The sequence below is a fragment of the Zootoca vivipara genome, chromosome 3, assembly GCF_965207765.1.
Source record: "Zootoca vivipara chromosome 3, rZooViv2.hap1.1, whole genome shotgun sequence".
Classification (NCBI taxonomy): domain Eukaryota; kingdom Metazoa; phylum Chordata; class Lepidosauria; order Squamata; family Lacertidae; genus Zootoca; species Zootoca vivipara.
In genome coordinates, this window is record NC_142586.1 from 48,385,206 (window position 1) to 48,405,313 (window position 20,108).

Sequence of the window (20,108 nt, forward strand, 5' to 3'; positions counted from 1 at the left end):
ACAGCAATCTAAAGAGCTTTCACTCATTTACTTTTCTGTTTTGAGAAAAGGATTATTAATGTATAGCAAGAAAAACTAAATTTCAGCAGAAATATCTCGGTGTCAGCCCTGCAGACTTGAGAACTCAGTGAGGTACCTGGGATTTGTACAGGAGCTGACTTTTGTGAAAGGGGGGGGGGCATAATAAACCTAACCAGCTGGTGTTGGGCATATAATGCTCCTTATTTGCATGTGAGAGGTTTCACGTTCAAACTGTGTAGGTAGTTGACTGGTGCAGCAAATGCTGTACATGCAGGTGTCCAGTCCTCAATCCATTGGGCAACATCCAGCACAAGTGGACTTTGGGGCATGCAGCACAATTTACAGTATTCTCTTCCCTGCACACACCCCAAATATGTTTCAGAGGCTCCCCCAACAATTAGGAGCACATCTTGGTTGAGTGCATCTGTTCCACTAATGGTGTCTGTTCTAGATAGATGCTGGATTTCACCCAAAGATTATCTGAGTTGCTTTAAAAAAAAAAAGTCCCAAACCAGGTGGTAGAGCTGTGGTCAACTGATAGATGTGTGGTATTCTAAACTTTGTACTGGGGTTTTTCCACCTACTTTTGTGATTTCATGAATATGGATATTTTATTTGAAGTTATCGTTGTATACCCTGAGATCTTTAGCATATGGGTAAGATATGAATAGTCTAAAATAAATAAGGGACACAGTTATGAGGAATATCCACATTTCAGCCCTCTTCATGCCCCCTCCAAAAAGCCTCTCTTGAGAGTTGGTGCACCCTCTGACTTGGTATGTGGGGCAGGAGACTAGCAGAAAGAAGAATTGGGGAAAATCAGGTGAAGTCAGGTCATGTAAGGGGAATGCGGTTATTGAATATAATTATTAATGTTTGATAGCAAAATGCTTTTCAACAGCATTAATATATAAAACAAAATGTGGCTTCACTATCATTGCAGTCAATATTCTAATAGGTTTTGCACTCCTCTAATTTAGCTTCGTAGCAGAACTGTCTGCATGCCTACTTTGTCTTTTGCCCTCCAGGGCTGAGAGAAGTATTTGTTTCTCCCCTTCTATCGAAAGCTCCTGTATTCTGCCTTGCAATGGAGCAGTGCATCACCCATTAGTTTTAGAAGCATGGTCAATTCTTTTTCAGTGGATTGTGTGTATGCATGCTGAGGTTGCTATGGTTACAGTTCGGCCTGCACAAGCACGGGTGACGAATGCCTCTGTTGCTACTTCGGTGTTCAATTTCATTAACTATAGAAACCTGTCGGAGACGTGGTTTGCTGCTACAGTTTCCAGTAACACAACAGGGCTTCTCTCTGCTCTGCTGGTTGCCTTCTGCACTTGGGAGGCTGCGACCTTGCTGTTCCTACCAGGTATCATATTGCTCTCAAGCTGTGAGATCCAAGATAAGGCAAAGCATTTTAAATAATTCCAAGCAAATCAGTTTATTGTTTATCACATATACTGCGCTAAGTGCAGTCTGTTAAACTCATTTCCTTGCTTATTAATTAATGCTGTAATTGCTGCATATAAAATTTTCAGAGAAAAGTTAGCTTTCTGTTAGCTGACACAGAAGCAATATGTAGCTCTTCCCTTCGCAAACTAAATCAAAACTAAACTGAAATAAGTTTTTTTTAATCATCATGGAGATAAGGGGAGTATAATGATTTCTTCAATTTAATTAAAAGCTTTAAAACTGTATTTTCAGTTTCTGTGCAGGTGCGTTGGCTGATAGGCTGGATAAGGGCTTCCCAAATCAAATCAAATAACCTCTTCCCCCCCCTACCACCCCACTTTCTCTTCCTTAACCCTTCTGCTGACCGCCCCCCAGCCATAACAACAGGCATTTCACTAGCTGTGTTTTTAAGTTGGTAGACAAGTTTGATGTCATTAATCATGTATCCTTTGAAATTTTATACGCTTTTTTCACAGTGCTGATCTTAATCTCGTTACTTGTTCAATCATGTCTTTGGCTTTAAAGGCGGGAGTAAAACTGATCAGCTATAATTTCAGAAAATAATTGAGGTCCAGACCTTGGAGACAATGTACCATGGAATAGATATGGTGCTTCAAGTAAGAGCTTGCATGTTTAGTGTTGCTGTTTTTTTTTAAAGAGTAGGAAATTGCTTTTAAAAAAGCAGTAGCAGCTGCTTATTGCCTTTTGCCGAGTCCATAAGAAAATTACTTTGGTTTAACAAATGCACTTACACACACACACACACACACACACACACACACACACACACACGGCTCTCAGTCTTGTGTGTTAACTTGGACAGTGTCTTTTTATTATTAAAGATTTTCTTGGTTTACAAAGGTACATACCTTGTCTTTTTTTTCAAGTTGCAGACTTTTCTACAGATCAGTTGAGACATTAGTGCTGAGTACAACATAAGGTCAGGAAGAAGGTGGGGGGAGAGGAGGAGTGTTGGTGAAATTTATATTTTTTGCAATGTACGTGTGTGGTCTCATATCGGTGTCAACTAGATAGGTTCTTTTTCTATTTGCTTGTTATGTTTCCTTGGTAGTGAGAAAGGTTGGGGGCCCTGGGTATGGTTGGTTGTCTGTGGTTGGCGGCAGTGGGGTTTGTTTGCCTTTATGAGGGGAGGAGGCTTGTTGGGTCAAGTAAGCCAGATTGATTCGTATGCTGTTGGCGGGTAGTGTCATTCTTTTTGATATATCACATTATGTTTTCTATTTGTGTGGTAAACAGCCTCCGGGTGGTTGGGCAATTTTCTACCTTCCTATGAAAATGCTTCACATTGCAAGGTATTCTAGGGCATGTTAACTATCTCATAGATGAAAAGTGCCTGTACTATGTGGCTGCAAGTTCACACAAGTTACTGACCATGAGACAGAGATTCAGGTGCAATCCAAGCAACTCAGAAATTGAACCTTCGTATGAGCACTGCAGGAGTTAACATGAGAATTGAAGTGGACTATGGAGTCATACACTCCAGCAACGCTCACTGGAGGAAGTCACTAGCAGAGGGACTCAGCGTTGGCACTTTCACCAGCAATATACCGCTAAGTGAAGCTGACATCGCAGTCTGCTCCTCATTGGATATATCACCCAGGCCTATTCTGGTGACGTAGTAGTTAAAGAGTGTTAGACTAGGAGTAAGGAGACCTGAGTTCAAATTCCCACTCAGTTCACTTTACTGGGTGGTTCTACAAATAAATTGCATGAGGAGAGCGGGGATAGCCATGTACACTACTTTGAACTCCTTGAGGAAAAAGGTATGCAGATTTAAATAGCGTCATTTCACTAAGCCAAAACAGAGCGAAGGACTTTGACTTGCGCTTGTCATTATTGGCAACAGATGTAGGCAGAATATTGGGCCTACTTTAGTATTTCATGAAACCTGTAGATTGTGACACACTAAACCAAATGCAGCTCACCAGCCATGTAACGTGACCTGATGACACATGACCTAACCCAATACAGGAAATATAAAGCAAGAGAGTTTATGACTCGCACCCCCACCCCCCACCCCACATGGGCTACTGTATACGACTGCAAAGCTTTGTAGGCCTAAGTTTGTCTTTCTCTGACTGTTACAGGAATAGCAACCCATTCCTTTTCTTCCTGAGGTAATTTGGTTCACCATAAATTCTGGATGCTGGTGCCATAGAAAAATAGTTTCCAATTATTATTAGTGTATAAAACATCCCCTGATAGTTATCAGCCAGCAGAAAGAAGGTTTTAGAATAATAATAATAATAATAATAATAATAATAATAATAATAGCTACATCATCCTACCTTGGTTGAAATAAACCACCATGCCTGACTAGCTGTTTGTGTCAACTGAATAACCTTTTTGTTTAAGTTTGCTTGCCTCTGCAATGTATGTTTGTTCAGATTAACATAAGAGCCTGTTGGATAAAGCAAATGGCCCATCTAGTCCACCATCCTGTTCTCACAGTGGCCAACTAGATGCCTGTGGAAACCCAAAAGCAGCATTCAAGCACAAGAGAACTCTCCCCTCTTGTGGTTTTCCAGTGACTGGGATTCACAAGTGTTAGCTGCCTCCAACTGTGTAGGCAGAGCATAGCCACCGATAGCTAGCCCTCTCCTGCATGCATTTGTCTAATCTTGTTTTAAAGCTGTCTAGGCTGGTGGCCATTGTTGCTTCGTCTGCGCTGAATGAGGACACTACTTCCTTTTACCTGTCCTGAATCTTCCAATACTCAACTTCATTCAGTTCTAGTGGGGGGGGGTGGCCTTTACGTATGTACTTTCTCCATGCTATGCATAATTTTATAAATTTCTATCATGTCACATCTTACTCAACTTTTCTGTAAACTAAAAGGTCCCAAATACTGCAACTTTTCCAACTCTACAATATCCTTTTTGAGGTGAGGTGACCAGAACTGTACACAGTATTCCAAATGTGGTTGCACTATATATTTGCCACAATGGCATTGTGATATCAGCAGTTTTTATTTTCTAATGATGCCTAGCATAGAATTTGCCTTTTTACATCCGCCACACACTAGGCTGACATCTTTATTATTTACTACAACCCCAAGTTCTTGTTCCTGGTCAGTCACTACACATGGGTGGAATCTGAAGAGGCACATAGGTGAGAGCTGAACTTTTTCTATTTTTCTTTCATTTAATTCACATTTTACCCAACCCTGTCCGGTCACTTCCAGTACCTTCCAGGTTGAGGATAAACTCTGCAGCAATGAACTGTGTGCACGCGCATGGGAATGTTTAAAAAACAGATAATTAGTTTTTTAATCAATTTTTAAAGTTCTCCTGTCAAAGGGTATGTGTGTATTTGTCCTATATTCATACTTATGCACACACTTTAGGAAATCTGTGGCTCTATAGCCTTGCTGAGTTACTAACTAATATTCCCTTTTTATGAATCAAGGCAAAATGGATGAAATTTACAAGATCTCTTCCACTGAGAGGGTCCAGCAGGTGGAAAAGGAACTAGCTGTACAGCTGGAAGAACTAAAGACAGAAATAGAGGGAAATGGCGATCTGCAGGGGACACGGTACTGGTAAAGAGAACTATTTTCCTCAGACAGAAACATGGTTCTAGTGTAAATGAACCACTCTGTTTCATTGCAACTCCCATGCATTTAACTGTTCGTTAATTGCAAGAGTAGATGCCTATCTGTTACCATAATAACTATTATTTTATTTATTAGTCGTTTGTTTGCCACCGCAACACAAAGCAACTTACGGTGTTTTGAGCATACATTAAAACCAGCATTAAAAACTGAATTGATATTTTAGTTTCATGATAAAGTCTCAATTAAAATAGATAAAGATTCTATTTTAAAAAAAACTAGAAACAACCCACCCACACAAGAAGATAATAGATAATTAAAAGCCAAAGCCCTAACAAAAAGGAAATGTTTCTGCCCAGCACCTAAAAAACATGGCAGCAGGTAAGCCTCTCTGAGGAGAGCATTCCCCAAGGAAAGAACTGCCACTGAAACGGCTCATACATGAGTCGCCACCCTCAAGCCCTCTCATGGAAGGGGGCACACAAAGAAGGGCTTGAGGTGATGATTGCAGCATCCTGGCTGGTTCATATGTAGCATTTATCATACATTGATTTTTCTGTGTGGTGTGTTTGCTTTCTCTATTTCAATCAAATATTATATTACAGCAGTGGCTTTCAGCTTTCTCAGGCCCAACCTGTAGCATGGTACTCATTTTCAATTTAGTTTAAAATCCATAAATATTGCTAACTTTACTTGGTCTTTCTAGTTCTGTCCTGCTCTCCTTTCTCAAAGTGCGAGATGAACTACCCATTGAAATTAAATGGATTAGGGTGTTGAAAACTGTCACTCTGACTGAATCCTGCTAAACATTTATGTTTTGTTCAAAATGCGTGGCTCCATTCAGCACAGAGAACCTCTTCCAAAGGATGGCCAGTCAATCTACATGAATCTATTTTCTGAGAGCATCTGCTGCACATCCATTCATCCAATAAGTATTCTGGTGTGCTGCTTGTGATTTATGAATGTGTCAGAAGACCATTTTGCTAAAAGCAGGGACCTGCCAAGGGACAAAAATGAAAGAGTCGTCATGGGCAGGGGGGCAGTGTATTCATGCTGCTGGCATAAACTATATGAATTTTACAAGTTTTTCAGATGATTGATTAATGTACTGAATAGTAGATACCACATTATTTCCAAGTATTTTGTTGGTTAATTCTACACTTCTCTAAAGAAAGTTTGGTAATCTTTCATAGTTCTGTCCCCCTCCCAAAAGATGTTGATTACTTCAGAAGAGAAAGGGAATTGGCGCTGAAGAAATGTTTACAAGTAAGTGATGAAAATGTCAGTGTGAAAATACCCCATTAGATAACGTTGTGAAAGTCTCACAGAAACCAACCTCAGGTAATGCTGCAGTCCCGTGCCTCATGCTTACCTGTCCTACTGAACTCAGTGATGCTTGCCTCTAAGTAAGCATGGTTAGGAAAGGCCTGTAAAAGGTAAAGGTAAAGGGACCCCTGACCATTAGGTCCAGTCGTGACCGACTCTGGGGTTGCGCGCTCATCTCGCATTATTGGCCGAGGGAGCCGGCGTATAGCTTCCAGGTCATGTGGCCAGCATGACAAAGCCGCTTCTGGCAAACCAGAGCGGTTCCTATTTATCCTATTTATCTACTTGCATTTTAACGTGCTTTCGAACTGCTAGGTTGGCAGGAAGGAAAGGCCTGAAGTTCAGTCTTTTTAGTAAATAATCTGTATTCTATTATTTCAGCTTTTATAGCTTTTACAGGAAAATAAATTGGGGTATACGAGTGCAGTAATAAGCCCAGTACAGCTTGTAAGAGCAAGTAAGACCAGCTTAATCCTCTGTGAAGGGTCTAGATCAGGGGTTCCCAACAAAATATTCTTGAGGACCCCTCATCGAGCCGCTATTGTGACAAGGACCCCCATTAATCCCTAATCCTAAAATTAAAAAGTGAGAGCCAAATTAAGAGTTTTGCAAAGAGGCGCGCGCCAGGGAGGAGGGAGGGGAATGGAGAAGACAGGGTACCTGCGCAGTAGCGCACAAATGAAGCCGACGCGCGCAAAGCATCTTGGGGAGGTGAGCGTTAGTAGAATGCGCGCGCTGCCTCTTTGCAAAACAGTAGTGTTTGTAAAGCGCCACCTAACGGCATACAGCAGAACTACTGCCTCTATCTAATTCTAGTTTTGCGCTAGACTCTGCTCATGCAGGAAGCGGCCAAAACAAAAAATCTGTTATCATACGAAATATATTTAATATATTTTTTATTCTAAAAGCATCTTGCGGACCCCTCTGGCATAGCTTGTGGACCCCTGGGGGTCCCCGGACCACCTGTTGGGAACCACTGGTCTAGATCCATCTGGCACTGTTAAAGTGGTGTCTGATGCCCATTGAGAATACAGTAGCAGGGTGGAAGGCTAACAGTAGGTGGAGCCAGAGCCCATGACAACGAATTCTAGATTCATGTCCCTGCTGAGTTCTATAAGGTTACCAATGAGGGCTCATCTGCAATGTCATTTAATTAATCTTGTTCATTTATTTATTTTTAAGTTAAATGTTTTGCAATAACCATATGACATTCCTACTGAGAGGATGGCATCAACGTTTTTTCCGTTAGTGAAAACCTGCCTTTTCACTAACCAGCAGTAACATTAAACATGAAAAGGTTTTTAAAATCCACTGTTAAAGTAGCACCAGTGGTTGTCCCCCCCCCCCCCTGGATTTTCAGTATTGCAGTTTGGTTGCAGGCAGCCCACCTTTCTCCTGCCTCCACCTTCTCTGCACGACTCCAGTTCTCATTGTTGCTTCTGGGAGTGACCCTGTTTAACTTCTGGCTGGCTGGTGACTGCGGGTGCTGTAGACAGAATGAGTTGTGTTTTATTAACCTGTCGCCACAACACACACAGTAATAAGCTCTTTTGGGGGAAAAACAAATGTGTGCAATATCAGTGGTACTCATCAGTACTGCAGCCAGGCAAATAAACAATGAAGGGGGGGGGTGGAGACTTGGAAACTCCTTTCCTTCTTTCCTTTCCAGACAGTGTGTGAGAGAGATAGGTGCTTTCTTTACTTCCTTTTGTCCTTTTCTCTACTTGTGGGGGGCAGGGGAGAAGAAACAGCACATGTGTTTTGCTGGGTGTGCATGTACTGTGCTGTTGAATAAAGAAGGGACAGACTGAAGAGCAGAAGGTTGGGAGGTGGGAAGAATAACTAAAAGAGTGCAACACGTGTGGTTCTTGAAGCCCTACCTCCAGGTGGTTATACATGCACAAAGCAGTCAGACGTGGACCTGCAGAGGTCGTCAGAGGACAAAGAAAAAAAGAAAACATGGATTTTGAGGTGCGGTGCAGATGAGTCCCGAGATAAAGTGCAAAGTGACAGCCAGTGCCACTTCAGTGTAAATAAGGCAGGCAGGTGGGGTCTGGTTTGATGGGGCAGTGCCCCATTTGGCCTAACGGTACGGCCTCCAGTGTTTACTTCAGTAACTTTTTGGATTTTTAAGTCTAGTGGTGTGATAGTTAACTAGGAGTGTTTTTTCTAGTTCTTTAATTCAGTAATTAAGTCCTCCCTATCATAGGGACTCAGGATGACGAATATTAAACGTTGCATGTCCCTTTCCCCATGGGATCACAAACACTATACTGTATTGAACTGAGAAAGGAGAGGGGAAATTCTGGAAAAGGAAATACCGTATATTTATGATCTCAATCAACCTTTCTATGGTCTTCATCTTAATCTAAGACAGTGCTCTTAACCCTCTGTGGGTTATGGACCCTTTGAGAGTCTGATGAAAACTATGGACTCCCTCCTCAGAAAAATATGTGTGCATACACACACACACACACACACACACACACACACACACACAAATAGTATTTATTTTATTGTTTTTTGGGGGGGATTGTGCTAGGTTCACAGACCTCTGAAACCCTCTCTAGAATATGAAATTAAAAACAGCTTTAGTGTTCAAAACTTTCAAATGAAAGTGTTTTTGACATGTGTAGAACTCTGCTGCACCTAGGGTGTTCTGAATGTACAGAACTTAATTTCAGAGCAAAATGATTTTTCTGTCCTTCATTTACAGGTAGCAGAGGCAAAGCCTCTTGTAATTCAGGCTGATCTCATGCAGAGGGAGCTAGAGATCTGTCTAAAAAGAGAATATACATTTGAAAGCTTACCTTTGTTACTGCACCAGGTAATATTTGTCATGTTTGTGATTTGAAGACTCATTTGGCATTTTTCAGTGTGAATTTGCTATCATGGGCAAACAACATGAAATGAAGCTTCATACAGCTATGTCTGTGAATAAAAATAGGTACCTTTAGGTAGACCTTTGTCTGCTCACAAGTTGGTTTTTACTGTGGCAGCAGCAGCACCACAAGGAATACCCTGTACATCTGATGGCAAGGGCATAGCTTCATTCAGCTGATTGCTCATCAAATGCCAGGAATAATCAACTGATATTTCCCAGGTCGGAGTTAATGACTAAGGATGTTTCCCCTTAATCAGTCAATTTGCAGGGTGCAGTCTAAGATCATTGCTCTGCAAGCTGTTCTGTGTGGCAGAAAAGAAGGCAGTTACTCTTTGCATTGTGCAAAGAGCCACTGAAAGAGAGAGATTTGAGAGACTGTAGTTCGATTTAGCTTTAAACAGGGCAGGTTCCAAACAGCTGCTTAGCCTTGTGACTTCTGTGCTTTGGGGATCTGATACAGGATTAGTATCTGCCTAAAGTAGGATTCTGTTGGCTTCCGTTGTGCTCTGCTTAGGTATATATGTAAACAGATCATAAGCCTCCAGTGTGCTGCTTTCCCTGTCATCCAGAGGAAACCAGTGCAGCCCCAGGCTTCTTGCTTTATTGAGAAGCGAGGAGAGCATAACAGCAGCAGAGCAAGAGTGATTGTTCCTTTACATCAGGCATAGGTAACATTGGCTCTCCAGATGTTTTGGAACTACAACTCCCATGATCCCTAGCTAACAGGGCCAGTGGTCAGGGATTGTGGGAGTTGTAGTTCCAAAACATCTGGAAGCCAAGGTTGCCTATGCCTGCTTTACATGATACAAAATATGATTATATGTGTTCTTCCCCACCGAAGTTGTAAAGGGGAGCAGGAGAATATGGGCTAAGTTCCACATAATTACTTTGACTGGGGTTGGGGAACCTCAGGCCCAGTGGCCCAAGGCGGCCCTTTGCAAGTCTTTGGGGTCCATCCCCAGGCCACATCCTCTCTCTGAAGGCCCTGCCTTCCCTGACCCTGTTTTGCACCCTTTTCAATTGATTTTGACTAGAGGGAATATACTCTTGAACAGTGATAGTTTTCTAGAAAAAGAGGTGCTGGAACTCACCACGACCGCCTCCCTTGTTCTCTTGGAACCCACCTGAGAGGTGCCAGAACTGAGTTCTGGTGAGTTCCAGCTGAAAAAAAGCCCTGCTCTTGAACTGTGAACATGTCTGTTGCCTGTGGGATGGAGAGGATAAACTTCTGAATTGTGCGTGTCCATAACATAGCCTATTGTACAAAGGTAATGATAATATCCATTGCTCCACCTATTTTTGACCTCCGGCGTGTAGCCTCTGGATGGTTGCAAAGAGGGAAAGTGGCCCTTGGTCTAAAAAAGATTCACAACCCCTGACCCAGGTCCTACTTTGGACTCGTTCTAGTGCACTGGAATGTTTTGCTTTGCCCCATTTGGACAGCTGATTCCATACTGCATCCTGTTTTTCAAATGCCTCTCCATTCCTTTCCTTTTCAGTATTTTGCATGTGCTAATAAAAAAGGCTTATCAGTAGGTCAGTACTCCCTGATACACACTTGGGTCTGGCCATTTCCTCCAAGGAAATTAGTTTTGACAATCCAAAACCTTTCATAAATCCCAGCACCTATAAATCTATAACAATATATACAAATTAAAGAATTCTGGAAGTAATGCCACTCTATTTTGTTTTTTAAAAAATCTGTTGCTTTTTGTATAGTTTTTTACAGACAGAATCACGCAGCTGGTCCAAAGCAAATATTTACACATGCTTAGATGGAAAAGATTTTGTCAGCACAGCAGTGTTATTGAGCAATTCTATCCTTTGTACCAGGTATGCTAATCTCATAGTGCCACAGATGCTAAAAATAGAATCATAGAATTGTTGAGTTGGAATAGGTACATGGGTTTTCCTCCCAGGTGTGTAATAAAAGCTCATCTGTGAGTTTGGCTTGATTTCCTTTGCATGTAGGGGACAGAACTGTAAATATGTACATAAGGTTGAATCCAACTAAGTCCTGCTTGGAAATAGACCCCTTAAAATCAACAGATGCAACTGACTTAATCCCATCGGGTCTACTCTGAACATGTATGGATACAACCCATTGTTTTCTTTCCGTATAAATGAATGTCACCTCATAATGCTTAGGTTAACATTATGTGCAAGATGTTGTGCCTCATACGTAATTAATCATAATGGGCAGCATCCAGTTGTGACAGCCCTCTATAGCAACCTCATTCTCAGTGTGTAGCTCAAAACCCAGGTCCACTTGCGAAAAGATGTTGCCTATTATCCTGTTGCAATATTATCCGTACACTTGGTCATAATGAAGCATGTGCGCTGGTGCTTGCACAGCAATGGCAACTCTCAAACTCTTTGAGCTAATGTGAATTTCAAATAATAATAATAATAATAATAATAATGGTACTGCTCCTTCATCAAGGAATAAAAGTTTCCCTGTCTGTAGAATACTAAGACTGTGAAAGCCTTTCCCTCTGCTATACTAATTTTCTATGTGCAGGAACTGTGCATAGTAACTATTACAAATACGGTAGGAGATTCTGTGCCCTGGCAATCTGAAGTGCCAAAGTCTATGAAATTTTATACCATACCAAAGTTTATACCATATGTGCCTCTTCCATGTGTAAATCAGTTCTAATAGTGAAAACCAGAGGCTCATGGGACTGTTAAAAGGACTGGACCATATCAGAAATGCCAGTTATTAAGATGTCAGCAGCCTGTGGTGGTTTTGAAGATGTCTATTAAAAGAGTCTTGTGTTCTCTATATTTCTTGGTGCATGGACCTCCATACAGTGAAAAGCTCTGAAGACTTTTTTTAAAGCCCTTTCCAAAACATTGTTTTTCAGATTTTATCTAGAGGACTACATTTCTCCCCCACAAATGGCACACTCCTGTTCTTGATTTGAGACTCCTTCTGCGGAGGGAAAAGCTAAAGCAAGGATGTTCTAGAAAATTAATTAATCTTTCTGAGAAAATAATGTCTCTTCTCTCCCTCTATCTCCCTAGAAACAAGTGGCTCATATTATGCAGGAGTACAATGATGCTGTTCAAAGGGCAGCAAGATTGTCAAGTGCCCGGGAGAATTTCCTGGCAGGAAGGGAAAATCCTACAAATTTAGTGACCCAAGAAGACCTGGCTATTTACACACAGTGGCTAGTATGTCACCTGCACTCACTTAAGACCATCCATAGCTACCTTCAGGTGAGATGACGATTATAGACTGTAAAACTTAATTATGGAACCTTTGGGTCCCACTTGTGCTTTGAATACAAACACTAAATGCAAAATATGTGTTCCTCTCTGTAGGTACTCCAGTACTTGCCTGTCTCTCATAGAATTGAAATTAACAGACATCCTGTCTGGGGTGATGGTGATAAATTAAAAGCTGTTGGCAAAACTGTATATTTGTCTCCCAGTATCCAGCTCTCTATTCACTCTGACACATCGGCAGCAGGTGGTAAGAAGGAATTATCCTCACGTGCCTTAGGGCCTCACTGTACAATGTAGCAATACTGCATTAGGTTGCAGTTGTTGCAGGTGGTCTGTATGTCTTTCCCAAGTTTCCCTCACCTGAGGTGAAATGAGAAGATATCCCACTGCTGCTGAAGCCTCACTTACTGGGGTTGCGCAGTGACAGCTTCTGTTAACATTTCCAGAAGTCTCACGAGATCTTGCAGAGTTCTCACAGAGTTCTCACACCACACAGAATTCTGCCACCTAAGGCAGCTGCTTTAGTCTGCCTTATGGGCAGGTTGTCCCTGACCCTCTGCATCTTCAGGTAAGACTGGGAAGGGCAAACCCTGTCAGAAATCCTGAAGAACCACTGCTAGTCAGTGCAAACGATACTGAGCTAAGATGAATCAATGGCCTGACTCAGTATAAGGCAGTTTCCTGTAACCCTATTCCTACAATTTGAGCATTAACGAGGGCATACCATACAGTCCTTCCACTCTCTCAACCTTTCAATCTAAGCAAAGGCCATTTCAGGATAGCAGCCAGGTGGGGATATGTAGACATACCCAGACCACATCTGGGCATTTATTTGGAAAGGAAATGAACTTTTATGGAGACAGAAAGTTAATCACGATGATTTGCTTCTTTGCTGTTTACTTTCAGCGACGCGTTGTCCAGGACCATTTGTTTTACAGTGTTATATTAAATAAAGTCTCCAACTTAGTCTGCTGTATAGATCTAAGCTAGATAGATTAAACAGAAAATTGATTGAGCAAAACATTAAAAGCTAAGATAGAGCCAAGTGTAGAATAGGGACACAGATGGCCCATTACTGCCAAGCAGTGAGATAATAAATTAGATTACATATAACTCTACAGATCCTCAGGAGCCTTATTGAACTTTAGCAAGTTGTTGCATGGTGATTAAAATTCTTGGTGTGTCAATGAGCTGCTGTACAAAGGACACCTGTGTGGTATAAGTTATATCTGGGATTCATAGTATAACTTGGAAGAAGTTTATCATCAGAAACAAAAGGATACCTTGAAGGGCTACTGCAAAAGTCCTGAAAGCACAAGACAGAAGGTGGTTACTAGTTATCAAGCTGTATTAGTACAGTTTGAAATTGAGCTCAACAAGAACACTTAATAAGGAACTGAGGCTTATTGCGCAACCCAAAATAAGTGTTGACTCACCAAATATCTTCATAGCAGGGGGCTCTGCTGTAACCATTTTTTTTATGACCCCAGAAGACAGTTACAAATATGGAATTTGGGGTGTGCATCTCACAATAACCTTTTGGGCCCCACAAAACACATCCACATGTTTAGAGGGGTGTCCTCTATGAGGTTAAATAGAGTCATAGCAGTCCCAACACTTAGCACAAGACACTGAGAGCTGTGTAGGTTCATGTTAATAATTGCCAATATATGTAGAAGTATAAGGAACAGGGGGTGTGCATCTCTCTGCAAGCGCTGGTCCACACCAAATCACAAACCCACATATCCAGATGGATGTACTGTATAGAAGATGGCATGGAGGTGTCTGGCCCAATGCTTCATTTTGGTGCGATATACGTACTGTCATACGTGCTAACATTGTCATCTGGGGTTATCACGTGGTAATGAATATTGTACAAAAATGTTGTGATGGTTAATAATTGTTGTGGTTCTTGAATGGGAGAGGTATACCATACAAGATGGGCCAAAGCTTACTTTGGCATGCAGGGGCATATAAATCTCATTTCTTTTAAGTCGTTCTATCGAACTCTGTTTCAAACTGTCAGGTGAATAAGAAACTGGGAGCTCACACCGCCAAGACTTTCACAGCAGTCCAACTATATTTACATCCTTTTATTTGTGATTTTAGGCTTACAACCTAGCCGTTCAAAAGGCTGGCCATATACTTTTCCACCACTCCAGTCTTCCTCAGTGGCCTACTGTAATTTGAATAGTTGGTGTGTGTGTGAGTGATATTATATATAGATATAATATTCATTCATTCATTTCTGTACAACATTGGCACACCTGGATCAAGCCCAAACCCATTATATATATATATATATATATATATATATATATATATATATATATATATATATATATATATATATATATATAATGGGTTTGGGCTTGATCCAGGTGTGCCAATGTTGTACAGAAATGAATGAATGAATATTATATATATATATATATATAATGATGCATCACCAGAAGCATAAATTCACTTGAAGGAAACTTGGCAGTATTACAAAGTTTGTTTTATGCATCTTTTCAGTTTATTATTGCCCTCTTATAGGATTCCAAGCCAGGGGTGCCACCTGCACACTTCCCCAGCACACTGCAGAAATTGAGGAACTAAAGCCTCAACTCAGACTCTTACTTTCTCAATTTCGTATCAGCTATGATGTGGAAGACCTGAAACATTCTGCTGATGAGATGGAACTTTTTTCTATGGTAATTTAATGGTTGCTCTTATATTACTGTATATAATATGTATACTGATGCGGTCTCTCTCCTCCCACTGAAAGTCTACAGCTAAAAGAATAAACAGTTAAACCAATTATTTACTTTGATATCAGCAGAGTTAAGTCTATAATGATCTCCCTTCTGAATTTTTTATGATCCTTCAAAGTGTAATAGTAAGGAATTTGGGGCAAAATCCAGAGTAATCTAAGTACAATTAAATCCCATTTTAAGTCTATAGAAATTCATTATGATGTTCAATGAAGCTTAAGTGCATACTGCTCCTCTCTTTGAACTATCTAACATAGTAACTATTTTGCAGTGCTCAGTGGAAACCTATGTTTACTAGTAGGGCATCTTTTTCCTGGGGTGCTTAGGTCATGCATGAGTTTAGAAGCCTTTTCAGGAAACAACAGACAATGAGAACATTTCCTGTTTATGATGCTGGAACGCCTGGATCAGAAACCTGGGGTATCAGAGACCCCAACATGGCTTTGAAAAAGAGAGCCAACTGGATTCCTTTCATAAAGGTAATAAGACCTGCATTTGGGTGTCCTGATAAATTGGCAGCTCAGGCTAAAGGAAGCTGCTCTAAAGCATCTAAATTCCCAGCTTCTCATTAGCAAACCATGTGTTGAAGTGGATTAAATGGTCTCAGTTCAAAGGCCCTTGTGCAGAAACTTGGCATATGCACAAATATGATTGGCTGATACCTTTGACAGAGCTGATTGGATATTTGGACAGAGTAGCGGGGTGCCTGGATTCATCCCTTCCACAAGTGGTTAGCACTAAGAGCAGCAAACAAATGGTAAGATCTTTGCACACATTCATTTCTGTACAACATTGGCACACCTGGATCAAGCCCAAATCTGCTGAGTGCTAGTTTTTTCTTTCATGCAAAGCATCCTTTAGTTCACGTATGTGCAAATTTGTGCACACAAAACAATTCAATATGTCCCAATCACCTGTGCTGCGTTAGGATGAGAAATGTATTTTCTTTATGTTCCTTACACATGGTTTTTTACTGACAAGCAGATTAAACCTCATCAAGATCCATGGCAGCAAAAAATGTTCAGGAAACTGAAGCATCGGAAGAAGGTTGATGAGCTGCTGCAGATTCAGTCAAAATTTTTAGAGGTAATAAAAACTGCTGAGCAACTGTTTCTCCACTCCCCACTTCCATTTTTTTGCAGTACAAATTACCAGGAACCTTGAATCCACTTCTATTAAACCTGTCTCCAATTTGTGTGATATGTAGCAGGTTTACGTCAAATTATTTATTTTTACTTTAAGTGAATCAAAACTCTTTTGGGTATTTCAGGATGAAGTTTTTAAAAAATCTACACTCATTAACAAGAAAGAATTCCACAGTCAGTGATTCCAAAGCCTGTTTTTACTCAGGACATCATGAACTTTCAGTTTCATGCGGTTTCATTTCTATGTGATTTATAGTGGGGTGGGGTGTTGCTTTTTAAAAAGTACTCTTACGTTATGTCTAAACTTATTTGCCATTCCTGAAATTTCAAATCATTCAGTTGGATCCAGACAAAGTTAGTCTATATTATCTGAACTGTGGCTTCTGGTTTTGCTAAAAGTCAAAATATGTTGCTGTGACAAACTAGGTTTCCAATCCAGAACGGGTGATGGAGGTTCTTCAGGAGCAAGCATCTGCAGTGCTAGAGCCAAGATCAATGACATCAGCTTTTAGTACTTTTACACCTTTTAATTCACAACAATATGATCAAATCTGGAACAAGATTTACCACAACTCTAGATTCCATCAGGTAAATATGCAGAAGATTTTATAAACTGAAATTTGCGTAGATCTCTATAGGGATTGTGTACATTTTCTTTTGGAATGAATTTTGTTACTTTTGAAGAGGATCCTCCAATTCAGGGTAAGTTCTAATATTATGTGACAACTGAGCTCCCATTTGACTACCGTGTATTTACGAAACTGCTGTCCTTGCTTTATTTTGTGATGACTTGCATTTTGCTTCATAATAGTTTGACCTGATAAAATGCCACCACCAAATTCTTGCCTTTTATTTACTTCAGACAACCAGGCAACAATATGAGTCATGACAATAAGATTATCACTTAGTAGGGTTGGTTTCATGAAAGCTGAGAGCATCATTTAGGATGCATGTATGACTAATATCTCAAATGAAGTCCTGAACGGTCTGTGTTCCAAAATATAACCAGTTACTTCTTTGTTTGTTGGTGACTTTGGCAGTGTAAGAGATTCTCAGTCTGCTTTGAAGTTGATAATGGTTGTGAAAGTCCAAACAGGAACATAATACTTTTGTTAGAATAGACTAAAAATCACAGAGCAGTGTGCTTGTTATGTATTGGTTTAATTTGTGTACATGGGTTTCTCTGCTAGTCCTGTTCTTCAATCGCCCGCTCCAGGGCGATTCAAATGGGTGCGGTGACAGTTGCTATTGGTTAACTTGTTAGCCCAATTTGGATCCTCACTCTGATAGGGTCCCGCCAAAATCTAAATGTATCCTTTCCCCAACCCCTGCTCCTGAGAGTATAAAAGGAGCTCACCCTTTCCCTCCTGTTAGTCAAGATTCCTACTGCAATAAAGAAGACTGTTCTTGTTATACTTGACTCCTAGCAGTTCCTTGCTAGTATGCTGAATCACTATTCTGAGCTGACTTCACGAAGAACTGAAATCGCACTCACGACTTAACAGTGCTAGCTTTTGAATAGATCATAGGGTGGTATTCAACAAAGTAACTGTGGTAGCATAAGAATTAATACTAGCACAATGATGTTTCTCTCCCTTTCCTTCCCTATGTGCAATCCCAAAATATGTTTGGAGGTTGGGGAGAAATCCAGAATACATTTTGCAGGGGGCAGGAGTGCAGGAAGAGAAGTGGAGGAGGATGTTCCATTGCATAAGGAGAATCCTTGTGCTGGTGGAACATTGTCCTTAGTCCTGTGTTGAATACAATTCAGAATCTGTGACAGAGGGATCCCACCCACCTCCTTGGAAAATAATGGAATAGAATGGAGAAATCTGCTTGATACTTCTTTTTTGCAGCCCTTACAAAGGTTGATTTCTTGGTCACAATATATTGCTGCTGTACTTGCCATTTTGATAGGTCACAAGTTGCACAAGCAATAAGAGAACCAGTGGGCTATGATGTAAGGATTCCTTTGTTCATAATTTTAGAGTTACAAAATGCTTGAAAATGAAAAAAAAATGTTTGTCTATAATAACTAGCCCTTAAATATGGACAGGAGAAAACCAGTGATGATGTTGATAATCCTACCATGGCAACTGGTGAGAAGGATATGGGACATCCCAACTTTAACAAGACCTCCACTTTTTCAAGAAAGAAAAAAGACACAAGGTGAAATGAATATTGCCAGTTCCTCTGTGTGTGATGCTTTTATTTAATGCTAAAAATGAATGGGCTATACCAAAGCTGTCAAAACACAAATGGAAGGGCAGCTTCTCAAATTGCCCTGTCTCCTTCCCAAATCGGGCAAGCACTTACCCAGGCATTGGGAAGTAAGTAAGGATGGCTTTAGGACCCTGGCAGAGCCTCACACCTCTTTCCCAAAGCTTGGTTTAAGGCGGCACCACAAGGATTGGGGGGAGGGCGTCAAATGGCCTCTCACTGGGCAGCATATTATCAAGGTCTGTCCCTGCATATGTGTATTCACTGGCACACCTTAAATGTGATAGCACTAACACACGCTCCTGGGCCTTCTAAATGTTGTTCTGTTCTGGAGGTTTCCATGTGAGTGATTACAGTAGGAGCTTTACCTCCTAGAAAGCAAATATAAAGAGATTATGCAATTTAGATGTAACTGAGAATCTCTTTGAGAAACAGTAATTTAATTAAATTTCTCCTTGGGAAAAAAAATGTAGTTACACAACGACCTTGCAGCTGCTGGGGTTAGATGAGGACATGGAGGCCGACAGCAAGGGGCTTCCCATGAGGAAAGGAGCCTACTTATCTCTCCTTCTTTTGCGTCACTTGCAAATCCGAGAGCTGCAGGTAAAAAGAAAAATCACGTTCAAATGTTCATATTATGCATATTATACATTAGACTTATTTTTATTTCATCGTAAACGTCTCATTTGTACTAGAGAATTTGTTTGGGCATCCTCAACTACTTCAGATCCGTTGAAAGAACCCTAACCATCAGCACCTCGGGTCTTGCCTTGAGTGCCGGCCATCTGGTCTCCACTGCTGAAGATTCCTGTTGGGTAAATGCAGCCAAAGGGGGCAGAGGTGCCTATGGTGGTCTTGGTTCACACCCCTATGTGCATTATACACCAGCTGACTATAAGGTGAGGCATTTGGGGACTTTGTAAAATAGCTTCATAGACAGACACATGGATAAAAATAGGTGCGGCACCAAGGTAAACGGGTGCTGCAGCTGACCTTGCACGCAGAAGGGCCCTGGTTCAATCCCTGCCGCTTCCAGCTCGAAAAGTGCCTGCCTGAAACCCTGGAGAATTGCTGCCAATCAAAGTAGAGGATCTGAGATAGATGGACCAATGGTCTGACTTAGTGTAAGGCAGCTTCCTATATATATGGAGTAGGTCCTGCATGTTAGACTAGGATATAGCATATGGGGGCATTTAGGGGAATCCACAGTATCCTTACAACCCCAGCTCTATTTACGACAAGCTGTATTTACCCAAGCTGATGAAGTGCAGGTCATAAAATCAAAGCCGTATGCCTTATGCGGAAACGCATTTGGGTGTTCCACATCTGACACAGAGTTATAGATTTCTTATCTCTGTTCAAAGGTCGAAGCAGACAAATTAACATTAGGCAGATGCCTTAGTTGTATTGCTTTCAATGCCTGCTAAAGCCTTTTTTGCTTAGCCAGGCTATCCTGTTATGTAATTTTCTTGTGCACATTTGCTTTTCAAACTTTATTTTTC

At 41.0% G+C, this 20,108-nt stretch overlaps 1 protein-coding gene across 13 annotated transcripts in view; it reads left to right on the forward strand.

The window, feature by feature from the left end:
- The first annotated feature begins 1,035 nt into the window (after positions 1-1,035).
- The window catches only part of LOC118082199 (uncharacterized), a 62,039-nt gene continuing 42,966 nt past the window's right edge, over positions 1,036-20,108 (forward strand). For 3 of the 13 annotated variants that reach the window (XM_088667226.1, XM_088667223.1, XM_088667225.1), the window contains exons 1-14: positions 1,061-1,387; positions 4,900-5,032; positions 6,238-6,310; positions 9,087-9,197; positions 10,974-11,087; positions 12,282-12,476; positions 12,582-12,732; positions 15,024-15,181; positions 15,568-15,720; positions 16,226-16,327; positions 16,813-16,974; positions 18,443-18,555; positions 19,080-19,209; positions 19,302-19,505. In XM_088667226.1, the coding sequence (XP_088523352.1) occupies positions 1,174-1,387; positions 4,900-5,032; positions 6,238-6,310; positions 9,087-9,197; positions 10,974-11,087; positions 12,282-12,476; positions 12,582-12,732; positions 15,024-15,181; positions 15,568-15,720; positions 16,226-16,327; positions 16,813-16,974; positions 18,443-18,555; positions 19,080-19,209; positions 19,302-19,505 (2,013 nt within the window). In that variant the 5' untranslated portion in view covers positions 1,061-1,173. Of the gene's footprint in view, positions 1,388-1,965; positions 2,088-4,899; positions 5,033-6,237; positions 6,311-9,086; positions 9,198-10,973; positions 11,088-12,281; positions 12,477-12,581; positions 12,733-15,023; positions 15,182-15,567; positions 15,721-16,225; positions 16,328-16,812; positions 16,975-18,442; positions 18,556-19,079; positions 19,210-19,301; positions 19,506-20,108 lie in introns of those variants that run through there. The other 10 variants (XR_015949310.1, XR_015949311.1, XM_088667228.1 and 7 more) reach the window with 8 other exon arrangements.